The sequence below is a fragment of the Vicugna pacos genome, chromosome 33 (assembly GCF_048564905.1).
Source record: "Vicugna pacos chromosome 33, VicPac4, whole genome shotgun sequence".
Classification (NCBI taxonomy): Eukaryota; Metazoa; Chordata; class Mammalia; order Artiodactyla; family Camelidae; genus Vicugna; species Vicugna pacos.
Window position 1 is genome coordinate 11,879,668 of NC_133019.1, and position 19,683 is coordinate 11,899,350.

The 19,683-nt window shown below is 50.1% G+C and overlaps 1 protein-coding gene across 1 annotated transcript; it reads right to left on the reverse strand.

The window, feature by feature from the left end:
* Nucleotides 1-563: 563 nt before the first annotated feature.
* On the reverse strand, nt 564-12,983 carry IL10RA (interleukin 10 receptor subunit alpha). The gene is made up of 7 exons (XM_072954164.1): nt 12,841-12,983; nt 10,841-10,961; nt 10,037-10,221; nt 8,969-9,138; nt 8,215-8,365; nt 6,099-6,220; nt 564-3,195 (listed from the first exon to the last, which is right to left on the reverse strand). Exons 1-7 carry the CDS (start codon nt 12,905-12,907, stop codon nt 2,269-2,271), a joined length of 1,743 nt encoding a protein of 580 aa, XP_072810265.1. The 5' UTR covers nt 12,908-12,983; the 3' UTR covers nt 564-2,268.
* Nucleotides 12,984-19,683: the final 6,700 nt, after the last annotated feature.

Genomic DNA, 19,683 nt, shown 5'->3' on the forward strand with positions numbered 1-19,683 from the left:
CTGTTAGATCCCACTCCTGATTTTCAGTGCTTTGAGAGAATCCTCTGCATGCTCTTCCACGGTACATACATTTCCATTCTTTCATTACATAACATACTCTTTACATGACACTGCACTCAGTATCCTTCCTTACATACTCTTTCAGCAATTTCCTTACGTTTTTCACGATCTCTTTCACGTCCACCCGTTTCCAAGAAAAACTATTCATTTCCCTTTACTTCTCTAAAAGCCAATGACAGCTACTTAATGCACGGAACTCTACACACTTGGCACGTGTTAAACCCTTTGTGTGTGATCTCATTTAAGCCTTACAACATCCGCCCAAGGGGAATTATTTTTTCCATTTTATAGATGAAGAAGCTGGAACTTAGGATAAGAAGCCTGCCCAAGGTCACAGACAACGTGAGCATGAGGACCTGCACCTGATTTGAGCCTGAGTCCTCAGTCCTGGTACCTTAAAGCCATATCAAACATCTTATTTATTATCATCCTCAATCATCAACGATTTGTGTTGTCCACTAGCCATGGTGTCATCAGAAATCTGACCGGTTTCACAAGATTCCTGTGGTCCTGACACTTTATTGGGAGGGAAAATACACACCACTCATTTACAGAGCTTTGTGTTCAAGGCACATTCACATCCACGTCCTTAGTGGAACCTCACATCCCTATGAATGAAACGAGTCAGGCAACATTTTCTGATTTCACAGATGAGGAAAAGTTACTTTCCCAAGGTCACATAGCTAGAAACTGAAATTGGAATTAGAACTCCTAGGCCCTGGAAATATCCAGAATTCTTTCACTATACTACGTGGCCTCTTCAATAAATAAATGAACAGAACAAATAAATAAACCTTCCTAGGAAATGCAGAGGGACCCTCCATCAAACCTGGTTCCAGAGGGAGTTATCAGACTGGCACCTACAAGCTTCTTGGAAGAGTGGAAGGGGTTCTGGCTGGATTCCCTGAGCCTGATGTCTGTTCCCAGGATGCCCCGGAGGACGTGGGGCTAAGGCATGACTCAGGGAGGTATACCCCAGACCTGTCACCCCTCCCAGCTTCCCTGCCCATGGACTGTAAAGTGGCTTTGAAGACAGATTCCAAACTGACTGTGGGGAAGCAGTGCCCCCTTTCCGGGCCCAGGATCCGGCAGCTGTCTCAGCATGATGCCATGGACTCCAGCTAGACCTGTTAGCCCTCAGCCTGAGAAAGCAGCTGGCTCTGTGCAGACGTGGGTCCTGCAGTCCACTTCCTCCCAGCCCCGGGGCAGAAGGGGTTGGAAGTGTCATCCCAGAAGTCAGCTTGGCTTGGCTGACATCCAGCATGGAGGGCCCTTTAGAGACTGAGTCCTTATTTCATAGATGGGGTACCTGGGGCCCTTTGAGACATGGCTGGTCCAAGGTCACACAGCTGATTACTGGGAGAACAGAGGGTCTAGCCCATGGGCCCTGTCCTGTGGGTCTGTAGCTGGACGTTAGCCACAAACCCAAGCGTAGGTCCCGACCTTGACCCTCTTGGGCAGATGAGGTGGTGACTGAGCTCAGAGGCCACTTCAGACCCTGAAGGGCTGAGTCTGGACCAGCACAAACTCACATGGTTTCTCTGGTACTGTCATCAAGACGGTGGGGCAGCAGGGTGAGGCTAGTGAGTGGCTTGACCACTCCAAGTGTCCCAGGGAGATGCGTGCTATTTGCTCAAAAGAGGGAGCTGTCAGCAGATGGGCACGAAACATCCCCAGAGGGTGGGTTCTGAGCCAGAAGACCTTCTGGGTCTCAGCTCCCTCCAGCCCCTGCTCTCTCCCTTTCCCCCTAGAAATGGCCCCTGAACCAAGACCCTGAAACCTCCATCCTCCCAGCCCTCCATCCTTCATCCAGAAGCTCCATGCTTCATCCTAAAGGGGGAGGCTTGGCTCTCTGAGCTGACTTCAGCCTGGTGGCCTCACCATGACTCCCCAAGTCCCCATGATTCCCCTGAGCAAATAATCCTTTACCATACAGAAAGGGACGAGGAGGGAGGAGGTCTCTGCCCTGCCCTTCTCAGCTCTGCCAGAGTGGGCAAACCAGGCCAGTGCCATCCAAGTACCCTGTGCTAACTTAGTGCAATCGCTTCTTCCTGCCCGGAACACCTACTGGGTCTGGCTAGTGCTGGTCCCACTGGGCTTGCAGAAAAGTGCCCAGGTTGGCCCTGTGTTTCACGTCTGTCTCCCAGGGCCTCTCCTCCTGGTCGGGGCAGAGTGTAGCTGAAACCAAACGCAGCCCCTTAGCCTGAATCACTCATTCGTGAGCAGACTGGAGATCAGTGGCAGGGCGCCCATGTCTGAGTCAAAGTTGTCCAGGAGACAGCCTGGGGTGGCCACAGGGTCCCTAGGGGCAAGGTCATGGGCAAAACTCCAGTCAGACGTTCTGTGCTCACCACAGCTGGTTAAGCTCAGGAGTGACCATTCTTCAATTGATTGGTTCCATGGTCCAGCTGGGTCCCCGGAGGGAGCAAGAGGCATTTCTGGGGGTTCCTGTTTCATATAGCCCTTGGCCAGGGCTGGTAGAGGCCAGCCCATCTCAGTACCTAGGCACATCCTGAACTGGGGGCCAAGGCCATCTGCTGAAGAGGACTCTTCTTCCAGGAGGCCTGACTTGGCTGCCTTCTCCTCTGTGCATCTGGTCTGCTTCAGGTAGCCCTGGAACGCCCCTGCAGCTGGGCCTTCTTCTGCAGGCCCCTCAGGCCCCTGGGGACTGCCATGGCCTAAAGCAGAGCCACCTGGCACATCCTGAGGCTGTCTTTCAGAGTTTTGGACCAGGCCAATGCCACTGTCATCCGGGTCCGGGCTGTCACTCCCCACCTGCGGCTCCCAGCTGGGCTCCGTGCCAGGACTCAGGCTGGGCTCCCTTAAGCAGATCCCGCTGTCTGTGCTGCTGCTGCTGCCACTGCCACAGCTGTTCTCCAGTGACGGGGGTGCCCCCTTTCCAAGAGTCCCCCCAGCCTGGGGGTGGGGGGCAGAGAGGAGGAACTGGGGCTCATCGGTCTGCAGGGATGGCTTGGCACTGCCAAAGCCACTGTCTGTGCTGCCGTGCAGCTCCGAGTTCCTCAGCTCTGCGGACACCTTGGGGAAGGCCTCTTCGTCGAGGGGATGGATGGTGTCCTGGGTCTCTGGGCAGGAAAGCTGGCTGGTGAAGCTGAAGGGACCGTGCTCTTTGAAGACCTGGGGAGGAGAGGGCAGAGTTGAGAGGGTCACTGTAGGAACCCCACCCCAGTGTGGCCAGGGGAGGCCACGCGTCTAGGAGGGGAGCTAGACGAGGTCTTGCTCCGACAGAGAGGGGACAGCAGGGCCTGGATGACACCACCACCTTTCTGTTTTGTTTCAGAATTGAGTTTTCCTCCTAATGCAATTCTCAGTTTGACTAGCCAGATACCTAAGAAGCCTGTGTTCTCAGAGCTCAGGATGATGGGCAGCATTCTTACATGTTACATAAGAACCTGTACATAAATAGCCCAGAAATCTCTCTCTTAGATAATCAAACCCAATTTCACAAAATAATAATGTGTACTGTGACCTGCTGTATTGTGTTCTGTCCTGTCCTGTCCTATTCTATCACATTCTATTCACTTCATTTTTAAAATGCTGGATGTGAGACACCGAGCTAGTTTCTCCACTCCCTGAGTGCACTCACGCGGCATGGCTGCAGTGTGGGGCTGTGGGACAAGCACAGGACCAGCAGTTTAGGAGCCCTTGCTCCCCATTAATTGCCAAGAGTCCCAGGGAAGTCACTTCACCTCTCTCCCCATTGCTCTTTGGCCTCAGCCACATTGGTGTTCTTTCTGCCCTGGAACACCTCGGCGCAGTGCAGTCTCAGGGCCTTTGCACATGCTACTTGTTCTGCATGGAATACTCTTCTCTTAGCACTTTGCATGGCTGTATCCTCCTTATCATTCAGGTCTCAATACAGATGTCATGTCCTCAGAGAGGCTTTCCCCAACCCCTTGGTTAAAGCAGTGCTCCAGGCAGTTTCTTCACATAGTCTATTTTTGATTAGCACTTAGTTCCTGGAGTTATTTGTTTGTTTTTTGTGCTCCCACTCACATATACACACACATTCACTTCCCACCCCCAACAGAATAGAAATTCCTTGAGGACAGGAGCTGTCTGGTCTTGTTGGCCACTCTGTTCCAAGAGCTTAAACTGAGCTGGCACGGAGCAGGCACTCCTAAGGTTTGTTGACTGACTTACTGACTCAGTGTTGTACATGTGCCCTCATTCCCTTTATATGTGATGACTCTAATGCAACTCTTACTGGTTGGGTTCCTACTGATATCACATAGCTTGGTGACTAAGGATGTGTTTTCTGGAGCCAGACTTCATGGGTTCAAATTCCAGCTGTGCCTTTTACCAACCAAATCATTTATCCTCTCTGTGCTTTAGTTCCCCCTCTATAAAATGGAAATAAAGATGGTACCGCTTCCTCATGTCATGGTTAGTACATGCAACATACTTAGAACAGTGCCTGGTACATAGAAAGCACTCAACAGACACTTGGTAAGTTTAATTTTATTCTCCAGTAATTCTCTAAAGAAGTATTATTATCTCTATTTCCTAGAGGAGAAAATGGAACCTCAGAGAAGTTAAATGACTTGCCCAAAGTCACACAGCAGTAAGATGAAACCTGGAATTGGCAACTCAGCTGTGCTGATTTGAAATCCCCAGTTGTTCAGTAAGACTTACTTTGATGTATTGTTGACGGCTCAGATCACAGCTGCTAAGGAAGGAGAAAAAGCTAACACATGTGAAGGTGCTTTGTGTGCTGTAAGTTATTCATAGAGTTAGTGATGACCATGACCCTTAGGTGAAGGGAACTGGGCTGTGTTTATCTTGAGGAGGAAAAAATTCTCAAGGACAACTCAATTCTGTGGTCCAAGCGTACAGAAGGAACAAAAAGCCCAGAGGTTGTTTGTCACCTCCTTTGGCATTTTGCATCTATGTCTATTTCACTGGTTTGCATTAAAGTTAATAGTTCACACATTGGCGGAGCCACCAGGCCATGATCAAGCCCTCTGGAACCGGAGGCCACATTACTCAGCTGCTTCCTGCACATTTTGCATGTTGTAGGTGCTAAGTAACTGTAGCTCAGTTGCTACCTCTCCCTTCCTAGATGCCTTTCCTCAAGCCCAACTAAGACCCTCCCATCCGGTACTGGGACCAGCCCTATCTCACTGCTCTGCTTTCTACTGACCCATCCCTGCGTGCAGGCCAGAGCTCTTACTCAAAATAATTTCAGATGGCCTTTGTTTCTCTCCTTATTTTTCCAAGAGATCCCCATGGAGGGTCCCCTTCCAGCTGTGAGCTTCCTTGGGGCCCCTGTATCCCTGATGGAACCCACCCTTCCCAGCCGAGCCCTCTATCATCGCAGTAACGTCAGCTGTGGGGGACACTTTTGGTCCAGTCTGAATCCCAGGCCACCAGGCCAGATGGACTGAGGTTGGAAATGCTCACTGCGGCAAATTGAGTTTTGGAGGCCAGCTGACCACAAATGCAGCATTTGTCAGCCCTGCAAGGCAAGTAGAGACCCTCTGGGAAGGGCCAGAGATGCTGGCCTCCTCTGCGGGGGGGGGGGGGCTCCTCTCAGCATCACGTCTCTACTCTGCTCTCCCCCGCCCTGGCAGCGGCCCTTTGTCTCCCTCTTCCTAGGCACTCATCCCCAGCCTCTAGGGGTGGGAGAGGCTGGGCTCCCGCCCTGGCTCTTCCTGGCTATGGGTCCCCCTGCAGGTAACAATCACTCTAAGCTTCAGTTTCCTCAGTTGTAAAGTGACGTTAATATCTGTACCTGTCTCGGAGGTACAGGGGCTGGTCTGTGGCCAATTATTAGCAAACAATAACAAAACGATGAGTAGGCGGTTGGGATTACTCAGCCCTCAGGTCTGTCTGGGCCACTGGAAGGCAACGGTCTCAGCACTGGGCTTGGCAACCAAGTCTTCCCTTGGCTCCCACAGTGCTTGACAAAGGCACCTCTGATAAGGTCAAGGTTGAGGGTGTGGACTGTCTAGGAGGGCACTTCCGGTCTCCTGGTGTGGCCAGGAAGGATGGCGCAGGGGCTCCCCTGTGAGACTCACCAGGACGGTGGGCAGCTTCCTCCCGCGCCGCACGTACAGCTGGAGGGCCAGGCAGTAGGCCAAGGTTCCGTAGAGCAGCAGGACGAAGATGAAAAAGATGCTGAGGTTGGTCACGGTGAAATCTGTGGGCCCAGAGAGATGCATTTGTGGCCTGGCACCATGTTCCATGGACGGGCGGTCCCTGGGGATCCTGTGACCACTCTCAGGAGCATCTCAGTGAGTGGCCAAGTGTCCCCCCCACAACCTGCCCCGGGCTACCTTTAGGTCACGACCCTGGAGGCCATGTCTGGGTTCCTGGGTATCCCTGCCTGGCTTTCTGCACCCTGCCCTGAAGGATTCCCTAGTAAGACACACTGACTCTGCTTCCAGCTCTCTGCACACAACTCACAACTCAAACGATGGCACAGAGAAGAGCGGTGGGGCAGAAGGGTGCAGCAGGTAAGAAGGGAGGCTCTGGGAGCACCCAGACCTGGCCTCAAATCCCAGCTCTACCACTTCTAGCTGTGAAGCTGTGGACAAACTACTCAGCCTCTCTGAGCCTCACTTTTACCATCTATAAAATGGGCAAAATGACAGTGTCTACCACATAGATGGTTGTGAAGTACATAGCACTTATCATTTACCAAATCCTTTATAATAGTCCCCCTTATCTGGGGCCTTGCTTTCCACAATTTCAGTGACCTGTCATCAACTATGGTCCAACAATATTAAATGGAAGAATTCCAGAAATAAGCAATTCATAAGTTAAATTGTGTACCATTTTGAGTAGCACAATGAAATCTCACACTGCCCTGCTCTTTCCCGCCCGTGACATGAATCATCCTTTTGTCCAGTGCATCCCACCCGTGAGTCACTTAGTGGCTGCCTCGGTTATCAGATCAACTGTGGTAGCATCCAGTGCTTTTGTTCAAGTAACCCTTATTTTATTTAATAATGGCCCCAAAGTGCAAGAGTAGTGATACTGGCAATTCAGATATTCTCTTAAAATTCTCTTAAATTTAGTTTATAAATTAATCATAGGTGTGTATATATAGAAAAAAACATAATATATATCCATGGTTTGGGGCATCCACTGAAGGTCCTGGAATGTGTGCCCAACAGATAGGGAGGGAACTCCTGTACTATGTTTTCTGATCCTCATAACATCCTTAGGAGGTAAATACTGTTATCATCCCATTTTTATAGATTAGGGTCCTGAGGTCCAGAGAGGTTAAACACTTGCCTAAGGTCATATCTGTCATAAGTGGTGAAGCTGAGATTTGAACCTAGACCTGTACATAGAACTTTCTATACCAGTGAGTGAATGTTGAAAAAGCTCTTAAGGATGCCTGGCACACAGATGGTACCTTACCCTCCTGCAGTGAGGGTGAGGCTTAAATAGCAATAAGCTCGTGCGTGTCCTCTGGAGACTGAAATGTACTAGGAAAGTAAGGAGTCCCTTTGGTCTTTCCCTGGACTGGGCACTCCCAGCACACTGACCGTTGGCATGATTTGTCAAGCATCTGATGTGTGGTGTCCCGAGTTGCTAGTTACAGCTTCTACTGGGCACACCCTGTCTTCCCAGCTAGACTGTAAGACCCTTGCAGGCAGGACCGCAGCCTTCACATCTCATATTTCCTTCCCTCCCTCCCCTTCCCAGAACTTGGCTGAGAGCCTGGCACAGTATTTGCTGACTTCCACAGCTGTGGGGAGAAGTCAGCTCAGTTCTGCCGCCTCTGAGTGGGAGGGAGGGAGTTCTGAGAAGCCCTTGATGCCCCCAGCTCTAAGAAAGGACAGCAGAGGAGTGGAACTAACAGGAACCATCACAGTTGACTGAGGGGGGCTGGGGAGGGGCTCCCGGGAGCGCAGTCAGGCTCCAGTGGAAACACTCGCAGAACTGGGAGACCTGGCTCTGTGGCCACACCCTAGAAGCTGCTCATGTGCACTGAACCTCAGTTCCTGCATCTCTAAAATGGGGATAATAGGAGCTCTGTCTTAGGGCTGTGTGAGGATGCAGAGCTGTGTGTGGGAGTGCCTAGTCCAGGGCCCCTCATTGGCAGCCCTCAACGGATGCTCTTCCGAAGTGCGAGGCCCCTCTGCCTCCCTCCCACCCAGAAAGCAGCCCTGACCGACTCACACTGTGGGGTTAGCGTGATGCACTCCTCCTTGGACCAGCTCCCGTTATTCACTCGGGAGCCAACAGACGGTTTCACCCTGACACAGAACTCTCCCAGCCCTCCTGGGATTTGGAGGCTGAAGTTTTCATGTTTTACCTTCTTCTCTTGTAACTGAAACAAAAATAATCATAGCAATAAACACAATGCCCTTGTTCCAGGGAACGCAGAAGCCGAGAGAGCTGGAAGGGCCTTAGAGATGCTCTAGGCCAACCCCCTTCAATGTTCTTTTTTCTAAGATAACAAACCCTGCATTCTCAACACAGCCCAAGATCTCTGAGGCTCCCATGACTTATTTTGTATTAAAAGAGAAAAGGAAGTATCTTATAGATACTGAGGACCTCCCCAGAAGGGGCTGAGATCAACTGTGGTGAAAAGGAAAGAGAGTGGATTCTACAGATTTCAGATCCCCCACCTATGGGGGTGAGGCATTTACACAGCCCCTCAGAGCCTCATTTCCCCATCTATAAAATGGAATAAAATGCCCACGGGCAAGAGGATTGGCAGCAATAGTCATACAACATCTCCTGTGGTACCTGACACTTAGGAGGCACTGCGTTGCCTGCCTCCTCGCAGAAGCAGAGGTTTGAGGGCTGACATCATCTCAACTCCTTCCCTGCGACGACCTCTGCTATGCTGGCCAAGTTCCCCAGGGATGCACAAGAGGCACTTCTAGACTGGGTGAAAGGGAAGGCTGGCCTGGGGGAAAGCCCATACCTTACTGGGTTCTGGTACCTTGCGAACCTCAATTGTGTACTCGCGGAAGTGTGGGAAGATGCTTTCGTATGTGTCGCCTGCAGGGGCCACGCTGGGCCTGGGGGGGTGGATCGTCCCACGGATGACACCGCTGTACAACTCCAGCTTCACGCTGCCAACTGTCAGTGTCACTAAGTGGGGAGACAAACCCATGAGGCCTGCAGGCTGGGGAGGGCCTGGGTGCCCCATCCATGCCTGGCCTCCAGGGTCAAGCTTTAATCACTCTGAAACCCAGGCTACAGGACTCCCAATCGAGCAGGAGAGAAGAATGAATTTCCTGGGGAGCATGTTAAAAATACAGATGCCTGGGCTTCCTCAAGACACAGTGAATCTGACTTTTGGAAGCTGGGTCCTGGAAACATCTATTTTAAACACCTTCCTCAGCTAATGTCTCTGCAGCCAGCAGAGCACTGGCTGGTGGGCAGGCATTAGGGACACTATGACCTACGAGAGCACCCTTCTGGCTCCGACTTCTGCAGAGCAGTCTGGCCACACACTTAGAGGATGGTCAGTCCCAATCTGCACAATGAAAGAATCTCAACGAGTCTGGGCCTTATCCTTTCCTCTTATCTCTGCAGCGAGAAACTTCCAACTGCTTCAGTAGCACCTCCCTGCTTCAAAGCCTCAGACCTTGGCCCCTAAATTCATTCCTAAAGGGAGGAAGACCTGATCCAAATTCTGCCTACTGCCTGCTGCCCTGTGCTGAGGGCTTACGGATTCGCTTCCTCTCCCAGAACCCTGCAAGTGCACTGACCTGGGCTTGTGACTCAGCTGCCCCAACTCACCCCAAGACTTCTCTTCTGTAGGAGAAACAACTCCAGTTCCCTTTTTAACCTTGAACTATTTGGCTATTTTCATCTAAACTTTCTCCAAAGTCTTGATTCAGGCTTGTTTGGGCAACTAGGTCCCTGGCCAGGAAGCCAGGCAGACATGATGAACTATGAGAACAGAGAGAAAAGTTCTAGACTAGAGTTTCTGGCTGGAAAGGACCCTGAAAGCCATGTTCAAGGCCCAGGGGAGGAAAAGCACCTTCATCCGTGGTGAAGCGGGTTTTGGGATGGGTCCAGTTGGAGCACTGGCTTCCGTTCACTGCCCGGACTTTGGCTAGGTAACCACTGCTGTGATACAGGTCCAGGGTCGCCATGGTGAGATCACAGGACAGCATCGGGGTCTGGCTACAGTTGGGGATAGGCTTCCAGAGATTTTCTCCATACCTGGGGAGATATTAGGGTAGGTATTGGGATGGGAACTTATGCTTAAACCTACCTCCTTTAAGAGGGAAGCAAGAGGCCAGAGGAGAGCTCTCATGATGGTACAGCCCTCAAGGGATCTCATCTAGTCCAGGGTATCTAAGTGTAAGGGGCTCTCCCTTCGTTCTGGGACCTGCACCAACTTCTGTGTGGTCTAGAAGACTCTTAGACTGGAATATCAGCTCAAATCCCACTCTTACTGGAAGTCCTCAAGGAAGACTTGCTACACTCCTCAGCATAGCCCAATTCCTTCCCTCTCTCAACTACGTCTGCCATCCTATGGGCTTCTTTGTTCTCCAGTTGTATTATGGATGCTTTTCCTATTTTTCCAATAAAATGGAAAAATCTTGGGAGTAAAAAGCAACACTTTGGCTTTCTCATCCCAGAGCTCCCACCACACTGCTCTGCAGTGTTGATCAGTGAGAGTTGATCAGTACTGGTCAACTGATGGCATGTGCCAGGGTCCTTCCTGGTGTCACTTCAGTAACAGGGCAGGTATCTCCCCTTGCCAGGGGGGTAGAAGGGGATGGACTTACACTCCCTCACTCACCTCCCTCCTTTCTCCATCTTCCCTTTTGCTTACCTCAGGAGCTCCACTTCATAGTAGGTACTTTCAGACTGATTTGGGATAGGTGTCCAATGGAGGACGTGGTGGAAGAATTCTGCTGCAAACCACGCAGATGGAGGCTTGGGCAGTTCTGTCCCTAGGGAGAAGAGGGTCAGTACCAAAGGTGGCAGATCCCACCCAGGGAGGAGATGACGATGACAGTGGTGACAAGCATTCTAAGAGCTCCGATTTATTGATCACTTTTCCTTGAGCTGAACACTCAGCTAAGTACTTTATATATATTGTCCCATTTAATTATCACAGTAATCCTACGGTAGGTATTTATTATCCCAATTTTACTAAGAAGAAATGAAGGCTCAGAGGGGTTAAGCGACTTGCCCAAGGCCAACAGGGGTAGTGAGGGGTAGAGTGAGCCCAAGAACCCATAGGTGTCTGATCCCAGAGCTTGTGCTCTGTCCTTAAAGCACCGTCCTGTGCTGTCTGTAATCGGGAGCAGAAGTGCTGGCTGAGAAGAGCCAAGCTGGGTCTGATGCATCTGAGGCAAGAAGGCAGGGGCTGAGGCTAAGATATGTTTGCAGTGAGCTCTCAGAAGAGCTAGTCCCTGCTCCAGCCCCATCCCAAGGTCTGCTCCCCATCCCCACACCTGGTCCCCACCCTGACTCCAGCCCTGACTTGAGCCCAAGGTCCCCTCTCTGGAGTTCTTTGGGTACACAGATGCCCTGCTTGTTGGCATCTATCTTTCTCTTCACAGGACCCCAAGCTGAGTGCTTGCCCCATTCCCTAGCGTCTAGGAGGCCTTTACTCTAGCCAGATGCCTCAGGCTGGGTGAGGACAGGCAGTCCTGGTTACAGACTGGGCTGAGGACATTTCCACAAAGAGCTGGAAAAGAATTGCTAATCACTCTAGCAATTGCCCCAACACAATCACTTAAAGCATTTTAGTATGCTTCCTTCCCCTCTTTCCATTTCTATACATGGGTTATTTTTAAAAACTGAGGTACATACACGTACTTTAAGGGTCTTGCCCATCAAGTGCAATGAGGTGGGCCAAGGCCACAGTCAGTTCCTCTCCTGTCCTCCTTTATCCCTTACTGCCTCTCCATTTGACATTCCCCTGTTCTCTAACTTCTCATCCTTCTAATAATGCTTCTTTTCTCTGTCATTCTCACTTAGAAAGCACACTGTCCCTGTCCCTTGCTGTCTTTCTTATACTGTCTTTGATCCTCAAATCTGTGTCTCGATTTCAAAACAGTAGATGGAAAGTGAAAAATGCAGTAGGTCTTTGTGGTGTTTGGGTGGAACATCCCCATTTCAGCACTCAATCATGTGAACGGCTGACTGCATGTTTTACTTTGTTTTCTGGCGTCACGTAGAAGCGGTTTCAGTCTCTGCTCTCCCTGCCTTTGCTCTTGGTCCCTCCAATTCCCTGCCCTTTCATTCCCTCTCTCCAGGAGACTGAGCTAAGGGGTAGCAGTAGGCAGGAGGAAGGCAGGTGACAGTGGGAGTGCCGTTAAGATCCAAGGAAAGAGAATGGATAATCAGATGTGGCTGACAGGTGGTAGTAGGGGGAAAGAGCTGAGATGGGGGTGAGATGGCACGGGGCAGAAACAGATTAATCTGAGAGCTAAGGGTAGGTAGAGTCAAACTGAGATCAAAGTATCTCCTCAGAGGGACGAGTAGTCCCATCATATGAACTAACAACAAAAAAGCCACGGCTAAATTTATGACTCATATCGATGTGGGTGGACAGTGAGTTGGGAGGGGGTGATATAACTTCTCTATCCACACTCCCTACTCCCCCAATCAGTTTCAGCCTCCTCTATTTCCACAACGGGTGAGCCTGAGGCTTGCCAGATTGAGGGAGATTCCAGGAGGGGGAAGATAATGGGTTCCCCTCTCCAGAGAGGGCCAGCCAGACGGGGGTTCTCCGTGGGACGTAGAACTTTAATGTAGGGAGTGGGAGCGGGGTGGAGGGGCGCGGAGAGAGCAGAGCAGGGCTAGACCCCGGATCCTTACCATGCGCACGGGAGACGAAGCGCAGGCTAAGGAGCGCCGCCAGCGGCACTACCAGGCGCGGCAGCATCCTGGGCGCGCAGCATCCTCTGAAGCGAGAGCCGGAGCCGGAGCCGGAGTACGTGCCTCCAGCCGTCGGTACGCGAGGCTGCTACTGAAAGCTCCGGCGGCGCTCCCCGCTCGCCCGCGCCCAGCGAGGCTGACGTCGGAAGGGCGGGGCCTCGAGACGCCCCGCCCCCGGAGGCGCTGCGCCCCGGAGCCAGCGCAGCAGCCGAGCGCAGACAGCGCAGGCCCACGTTGAGGAAGCAGGGTCCGGGTGGGTGTGTGCGGTGCCGGGGCGGGGGCGGGGCCCTGGCCGACTCTCACTCTCCTAGCCAAGAGAGAGAGAGAGAGAGAGAGAGAGAGAGTGTGTGTGTGTGTGTGTGTGGGTTGGGGTGCAGGTGGCGAGGGACAACCCTGCCCCGTGGGTGCAGAAGATGGGGTGAAGATGTCAGAGCAGATTGTACAGGCCGAGTGGGGTTGGGGAAGGAGATTGTCCCAGGCACTCAGGGGATGTGTGCGAGGACACCTGTGTGAGTTTGGTGTTGCCGGAGTACCTCGGTGCAGGCCTCTGAGCTAAACCAGTCGTACAGTGGGCAGCCTTCTACCTGCCTTAATTTTGGAGGCGTGTCCACAATATCTTACAGGCTCTTTCGCTTTACCTCGCCTGCCTGAAATGTCATGTTTAGAGCTTTTTGTTTTCTTTTTTTTTTTTTTTTCTGCTGAGTAATAGCACTCCTGGAGAACTGGGTAGACATAATCACTCGTACTTCTGTCGGTTGGCTCATCTGAGGTTTCATTACAGTACATGGAAGATACAAGGTCATGGGAGACAAACTGTCCTCTTCACCTTTGTTGGTTGGTGACATATGCTTCAGACTATGTGTGTGTATGGGGTGGGGGCGTGGGAGTCCCATCTGGTGTCTGAGAAAGACCTCGTTTTTTGATGGTGAAGATCAGAGATGCACCAGCTATACGACAGTGGAGATAATGGAAACGCAGCAGGACACATGGTCAGGTAGAGCCACTGTAAGTGGACAGCTCTCATTGCTGCACTCCCTATCAGCCCGGAGGAGGGGTCTCAGGGTGTTAGAGGTGTGAGGGTATGTTTTGCACTCTCTGTTGCTCAGCTGAGAGATTAAGTGGTGGCCAGTTGCTCAGAGGTACCCAGGCATCACCCAAGGGTGTGGCTGCTCTCTCAAACGACTTCTTGACCTTTATAAGGAGTAAGCTGCACTGTAGCTTTCTGAACTTGTTTTTACTTTTAGTTTTGTGTTGAGTTGTAAGAGTTTACAAGTCTAGGCCCCCTTGCCATTTTGGAGAAGGATCAGGATTTTCAGTTCATTCATATAACACACATTGACTGCGTAACATTATGAGCCTGGGGATATTATGTGCCTGCACATCACTGAGGCTGGGGATAAAATGGTGATGAAAACAAGGTCCTTTCCCCCCAAGAAATGAACACTCTAGCTAGAGACAGAAAGTAAACAGGAGATTTTTAATATGCTATGGTAAGTGCTCTGGACAGGAATGTACAGGCTTACACGGGGACTCAGAAAACAGACACTTTAGCGCAACTGGGACTGAGGGTAAGGAAGGCTTCCTAGGGGAGGTGACATCAGACCTGAGAAATGAGTAGGAGGCACCTGAGTCAAGAGGCTATAGGGAGGGTGTTCCAGGTGGAGGGAAGTATATGCTTAGAGATGAGGGAGTATGGTACTTTTTGAAGAACCTGTAAAGTGGGTAAATTAACATTCCTGTTTTAAGAAGAGAAAACCACCATGGCTAACTTAGGTTAGTATTTTGCTCAGGGCAGAGTCTGCATTTTAATGAGACTATTTCAGTGTTTCCTGGTGCCTCAAAGAAAGCACCTAGGACAGGACATCTGATTGCCACCTCTTTTTAAAAAGAAATTCATATGTTTGTTTTGGTTTGTATTCAGTTACTCATTCTCAGGGTTCTGAAGAATCCACCCTAAGGTTCAGTGATTTCTGGTATTCATACCAGTATCGGGACAGATAATAGAAAGTAATTATAATAGTATCTTCTGTTTATGTAGCTCTTACTATGTGCCAATCGTTCTGCTGGATACTTAACATGTTGTAGCAGAGACTGGCTAAGTGCAGTCCCGTTTCCTCTTCCTGGGCACCCACAACAACTGTGTTTCCTAGCTTGCCTTGCAATTAGGTGGAGTATATGACTGGGTTTTAACCAGATGTAAAGTTGTTGAATTGATGGGTGCACCTCCTGGCCTGGCCCCTAACTCTGTCTTTGCTCTTCTGTCAGCCAGTGGAGGGGGCCCTGAGGAGGACTTCAAGGGGATGGAAGGAGTTTGTGTCCCTGAATTACCTCTTAGAGCAGAGCTATGTGAGAAAGACACCCAATCTACATTAGCCTGTGACTTGAGTGAGAATTGAGCTCTCGTTATATCTAGCCACTGAGATTTTGGAATTTGTGTTATAGCAGCTAGTGTTAACTACCCTGATTAACATGCAAACACTGTCTCACTTAACCCTTATTAGTACCCTGCTGGTTTGACATAATTACTAATGTTTTACAGATGGGGAAGTGAGGTCAGGGACTAGTTCACTTGTCTGTGTCACTCAGCCAGCGAGCGGCAGAGCTAATATTACAGCCCAGGTTTGTTTGACTTCTGAGCTCATGCTTTTACCACTATATAAACCCAATCTTGGAAGAGTTCTTGGAAAAGACAAATGTCTTGTGAGTTGAGAGAGAGAAAGAGAGAGTGAGGGTGGGGGAGGAAGAACAGCTCAGGGCTGAGTCTTGAGGGAAGAGGGGATGTGGGGGTCCCAGTGAACATGTGGGCAGAGCTGGGTAGACAACTTGCCCCCATGGCCACACTGGGAAATTTTTAGGACAACTTCTGAGCTTTAGATGGTTCCACTGTCTCATTTTCACTCTGCTTCATCTTGGTGTTCAGGTTGATGCTTCTGAATGGGCACCGCTGTGGGGTCAGGTGGGCATCTGAGTGGTAGGAAGTCCAGCTTGAGTGTGGTAACAGACCCAGCTTGCAGTTTCTGTCCCTGGACTGGTGATTAGGGAAGTGGTAGGCCTTGTGATCACTGTGTCAGAGCGACACATAACAAGGAGAGAGACCTCGATGGAACCGCCCCTGAGAAAAAAAAAACAGAGAAAAGGAATCTGCCTGGGGACACTTCGTCATCACTGGGTCAAGGAGAATGACAGATGTAAGGGGATGGGGCCACCAAGGACCAGTCCAGCCCCAGGAAGAGCTTTCTTGCTGTTGGTTACAGAATCTAATTAATGTCCACAGCCCTTCCCCATCTGCCTGGCTCTCTCCTGCCTGAGAATAAAAGAGCTCAGAAGGGACAGATCTCCCCTCCTAATGTTCCTCTCTCTTCTGTTCAGATGGTGGCTCAGACTTGAATGGGGGGGCATTTGAATTTTAGTTGGATGGGTGATAGGCCTCCCTAAAGGCTTTTGAGCAGGAGAGAGACATGGCAGATTTGTATTTTAAATAGAAGAGGAAACCCAGAGCATGGAGGTAACTAGCCAAGGTGACTCAGCTAGTTAGTGGCAGAATCAGATTCCTGGTCTCCTGGTTGAAGTTCAGCTCTCTTTGCCTGACATGCTTCGGCAGCTAAGCTTGTAGAACTTTGAAGACCCTGTGAGTTGTGTGTTGTATGTTGTGTGTTGTGTGTTGTGTGTCGTGCCTGCCCATCAGCAAAGAGGAAAGAGGAAGAACTACTGGTTTCCCAGGTGAGGGACCTCCCCTGCTAATTCTCTTGAATCAGCAGAACTGGGGCTAAGAGCCTTTTCAAGCCTACAGTCCGGGATTTCATTCTTGGTCAGGGGCCAAGGTTCACAAGGCTGCTGGGAGGAGCCTGTAGGCCCCGGAAACAGGAGATCTAGTTTGAGCCCCAGCTTGGCAACTGCCGGGTGTGTACTCTTGGACCAGTCCCTTTGTCATTAGCTAATGACAAGATTGAAATATTCCTAGGATGCTGTTAGGCCAGATACAGAAGTGTTCTGACAACTGATCAAGGCTCCCCAAATAAGAGGGTGTGGCTAGTGGAAATACTCAGCAGAAAGACCTCATACGGACTAGAGGGAGCCAGTCTGCTTTCCTGTGGTCTGTGCTCACATGTCCCTTCTCCAGGCTGTATGTTGTGTTGAGCCCCACCCCACCCCAGGACGACGGGGGCCTTGGACCACACTTGGATTCCTCCCAACCTCCAAAGTGATTTTTAAAAAGGTCATTTTATCAGGAGGGGTGAGGACCTAGTCCACTGTCATTGCTTTCATGAACCTGTATGCAAGACATTAAGAACAGAACATTGACAAAAGTATCGCATTTATTTCAAGAAATAGCTGTGTTTTCCTTCTGTAGTCCAGCTGACTGACTTCTCCAGTTTTTAGGGGTGTCATTGCCCTTTAATTCTACACTTAGTGACAGTCGGAGCTCCCATCCTGCAAATGGAGGAAGTTGATCTGCTCTTCGGTTTCCATTCCCGGATAACTTGAGAAGCCTCGCGTGCCCAGGGCTGTCTTGGCAGTCTCATGGCCCACCTCTCATGCTGCTGGCTTCTGTGCTGCAGGCTGCTCGCTTTGAGTGTGGACACAGGGCTCATAACATTTTGACATGCTGTTGGAAACTAACAGATGGCAGAAGTACCAAAGAGAGAGTTTTCAACTACTTCAAGAAATAGTCACTCGGAGCGCCCACCAGTTCAGTCGCATTCTGAAAACTTTCCTTAAGCATCTGGCTGTCACTGGGGCAGGGAGAAACCAGCTAGCTTCCCACCTTTGGAAATCTCCAGGCCTATCTGAACAACTTTCTTGCCCCCAGAGGGAGGCGAAACCTTCCTTCCCCTGCTCAAAGCCCACTTCTCCTTCTCTCCTTCTTCTTCTTCTTCTTCTCCTTCTTCTCCTTCTTCTTCTCCTTCTCCTTCTTCCTCTTCTTCTCCTTCTCCTCCTCCTCCTCCTACTTCTTCTTCTTCTTCTTCTTCTTCTTCTTCTTCTTCTTCTTCTTTCTTCTTTCTTCTTTCTTCCTTCTTCCTTTTTCTTTTTTCTTTCTTCTTCTTCTCCTTCTTCTTCTTCTTCTTCTTCTTCTTCTTCTTCTTCTTCTTCTTCTTCTTCTTCTTCTTCTTCTTCTTCTTCTTCTTCTTCTTCTTCTTCTTCTTCTTCTTCTTCTTCTTCTTCTCCTTCTCCTCCTTCTCCTTCTCCTTCTCCTTCCTCTTCTTCCTCTTCTTCCTCTTCTTCCTCCTCCTCCTCTTCTTCTTCTTCTTCTTCTTCTTCTTCTTCTTCTTCTTCTTCTTCTTTCTTCTTTCTTCTTTCTTCTTTCTTCTTCTTCTTTCTTCTTCTTCTTCTTTCTTCTTCTTCTTTCTTCTTCTTCTTCTCCTTTTCTTCCTTTTTTTGGCTTTAAGCTGATTCACAGGAAGAACATCAGTGTTCTTCAAGGGAAAGTCCTAGCACCACCCCAAGGTATAGTCTGGCTCCCATGGCCACCAAGGGCTGGTTGCTGGCATAATTCCCATATTTCTGCCTTAGCTTTAGATGACAGCCCAGGTGGGACAGAAGCTGTGTGGCCCAGACAGTAGCATGTCAGGCACCATGCAAGGCCTTGCACAGCCATTCTTCCACGGAGGAGAGGCGACCAGGTCTGCCTGCCCCTCCTGCCCTTGTCTGGGCTCCTATGAGCAACGCCAGGCCAAGAACAGTGATTTCCAGGTGTGGGATGGAACAGCCTGAACTCAGACTTGGGGAAAGCTATTTCTCTAACTTCTCCGGGCTGTGATCTGCTAAGGAGATACTCAGTTGACATTGCTGAATAAAACCTCTAGACCTCGGTCTGAGGCACCTGCCTTGGATCCACCACTGATGCCCAAAGCTTGGCCCAAAACGATGGGTAGGTACTTTATATTGACATGATTCCGAAGGTTCTCACTCAGGACAGAGAAGGGCTCCCACCTAAATACAAATCCTAATTACTACTCCATGATGTAGAAATTGTTTGTAATCCCTCAAATTATAGTTTTTTTTTTCTTTTCAAGAATTTAAAGATTTTCATTCCGCCACACCTCTTGTAGCAGCAGGAGGCCTGGATGGGAAGACCTGAGGCTGGGGTTTAAGCCCCAGGTTGTCACTTGTTGTCTGTGACTTTGGGCAAGTCACAGATTCCCCCAGACCTCAGATTTCTTAGCTATAAAATAAGGATGATACCTCTTCTTCCAAACTATTGGGGTTGTCAAGAGGATTAAAGTGAACAAACTTTTGCTAAGTACCCTTGACCAGGTATGGTGGGATACAGAAATTAGTCAGACACTGGTCTTATCAGGAACATGTACTTGCAGGGGATTTAAACTTGTAATAAATAACATTGATATGATATCCAAAGGACCAGCTTAGATGGAAACCACTGTGTAAACTCTAAGGTGCAAAACACATGCAGGGTACTAGTCCTGCTGGTATTTTTCTTGTGGATTTGAGCCTCCTTTCTGTTATGCCAAGCATATCACAGGGCACAACCCAAACCTTTCTCCCCATCCCTCGTGCTCCAGGAGAGAGAGCCTGCTGCCCGCCTGGAATCCTGGAATCCTTGCATGGAGGTCAATTCACCTGTCCCCCTCCTTCTCTTTCAGCACTTTCCCCAGGACAGACTGTAAATAAGGCTTTTCCTCTTTCACAGAATTAAGGACAAGTGTACGAAATGGTAACTGGAGGTCAGCTGGGGATGGTGCGTGGAAAGTTTGCACATGTGCCCAGTGGATGGACGTGTGGGGGAGGGGGCCGGAAGGGGGAAGCTCTGCCATCTGAGGATGC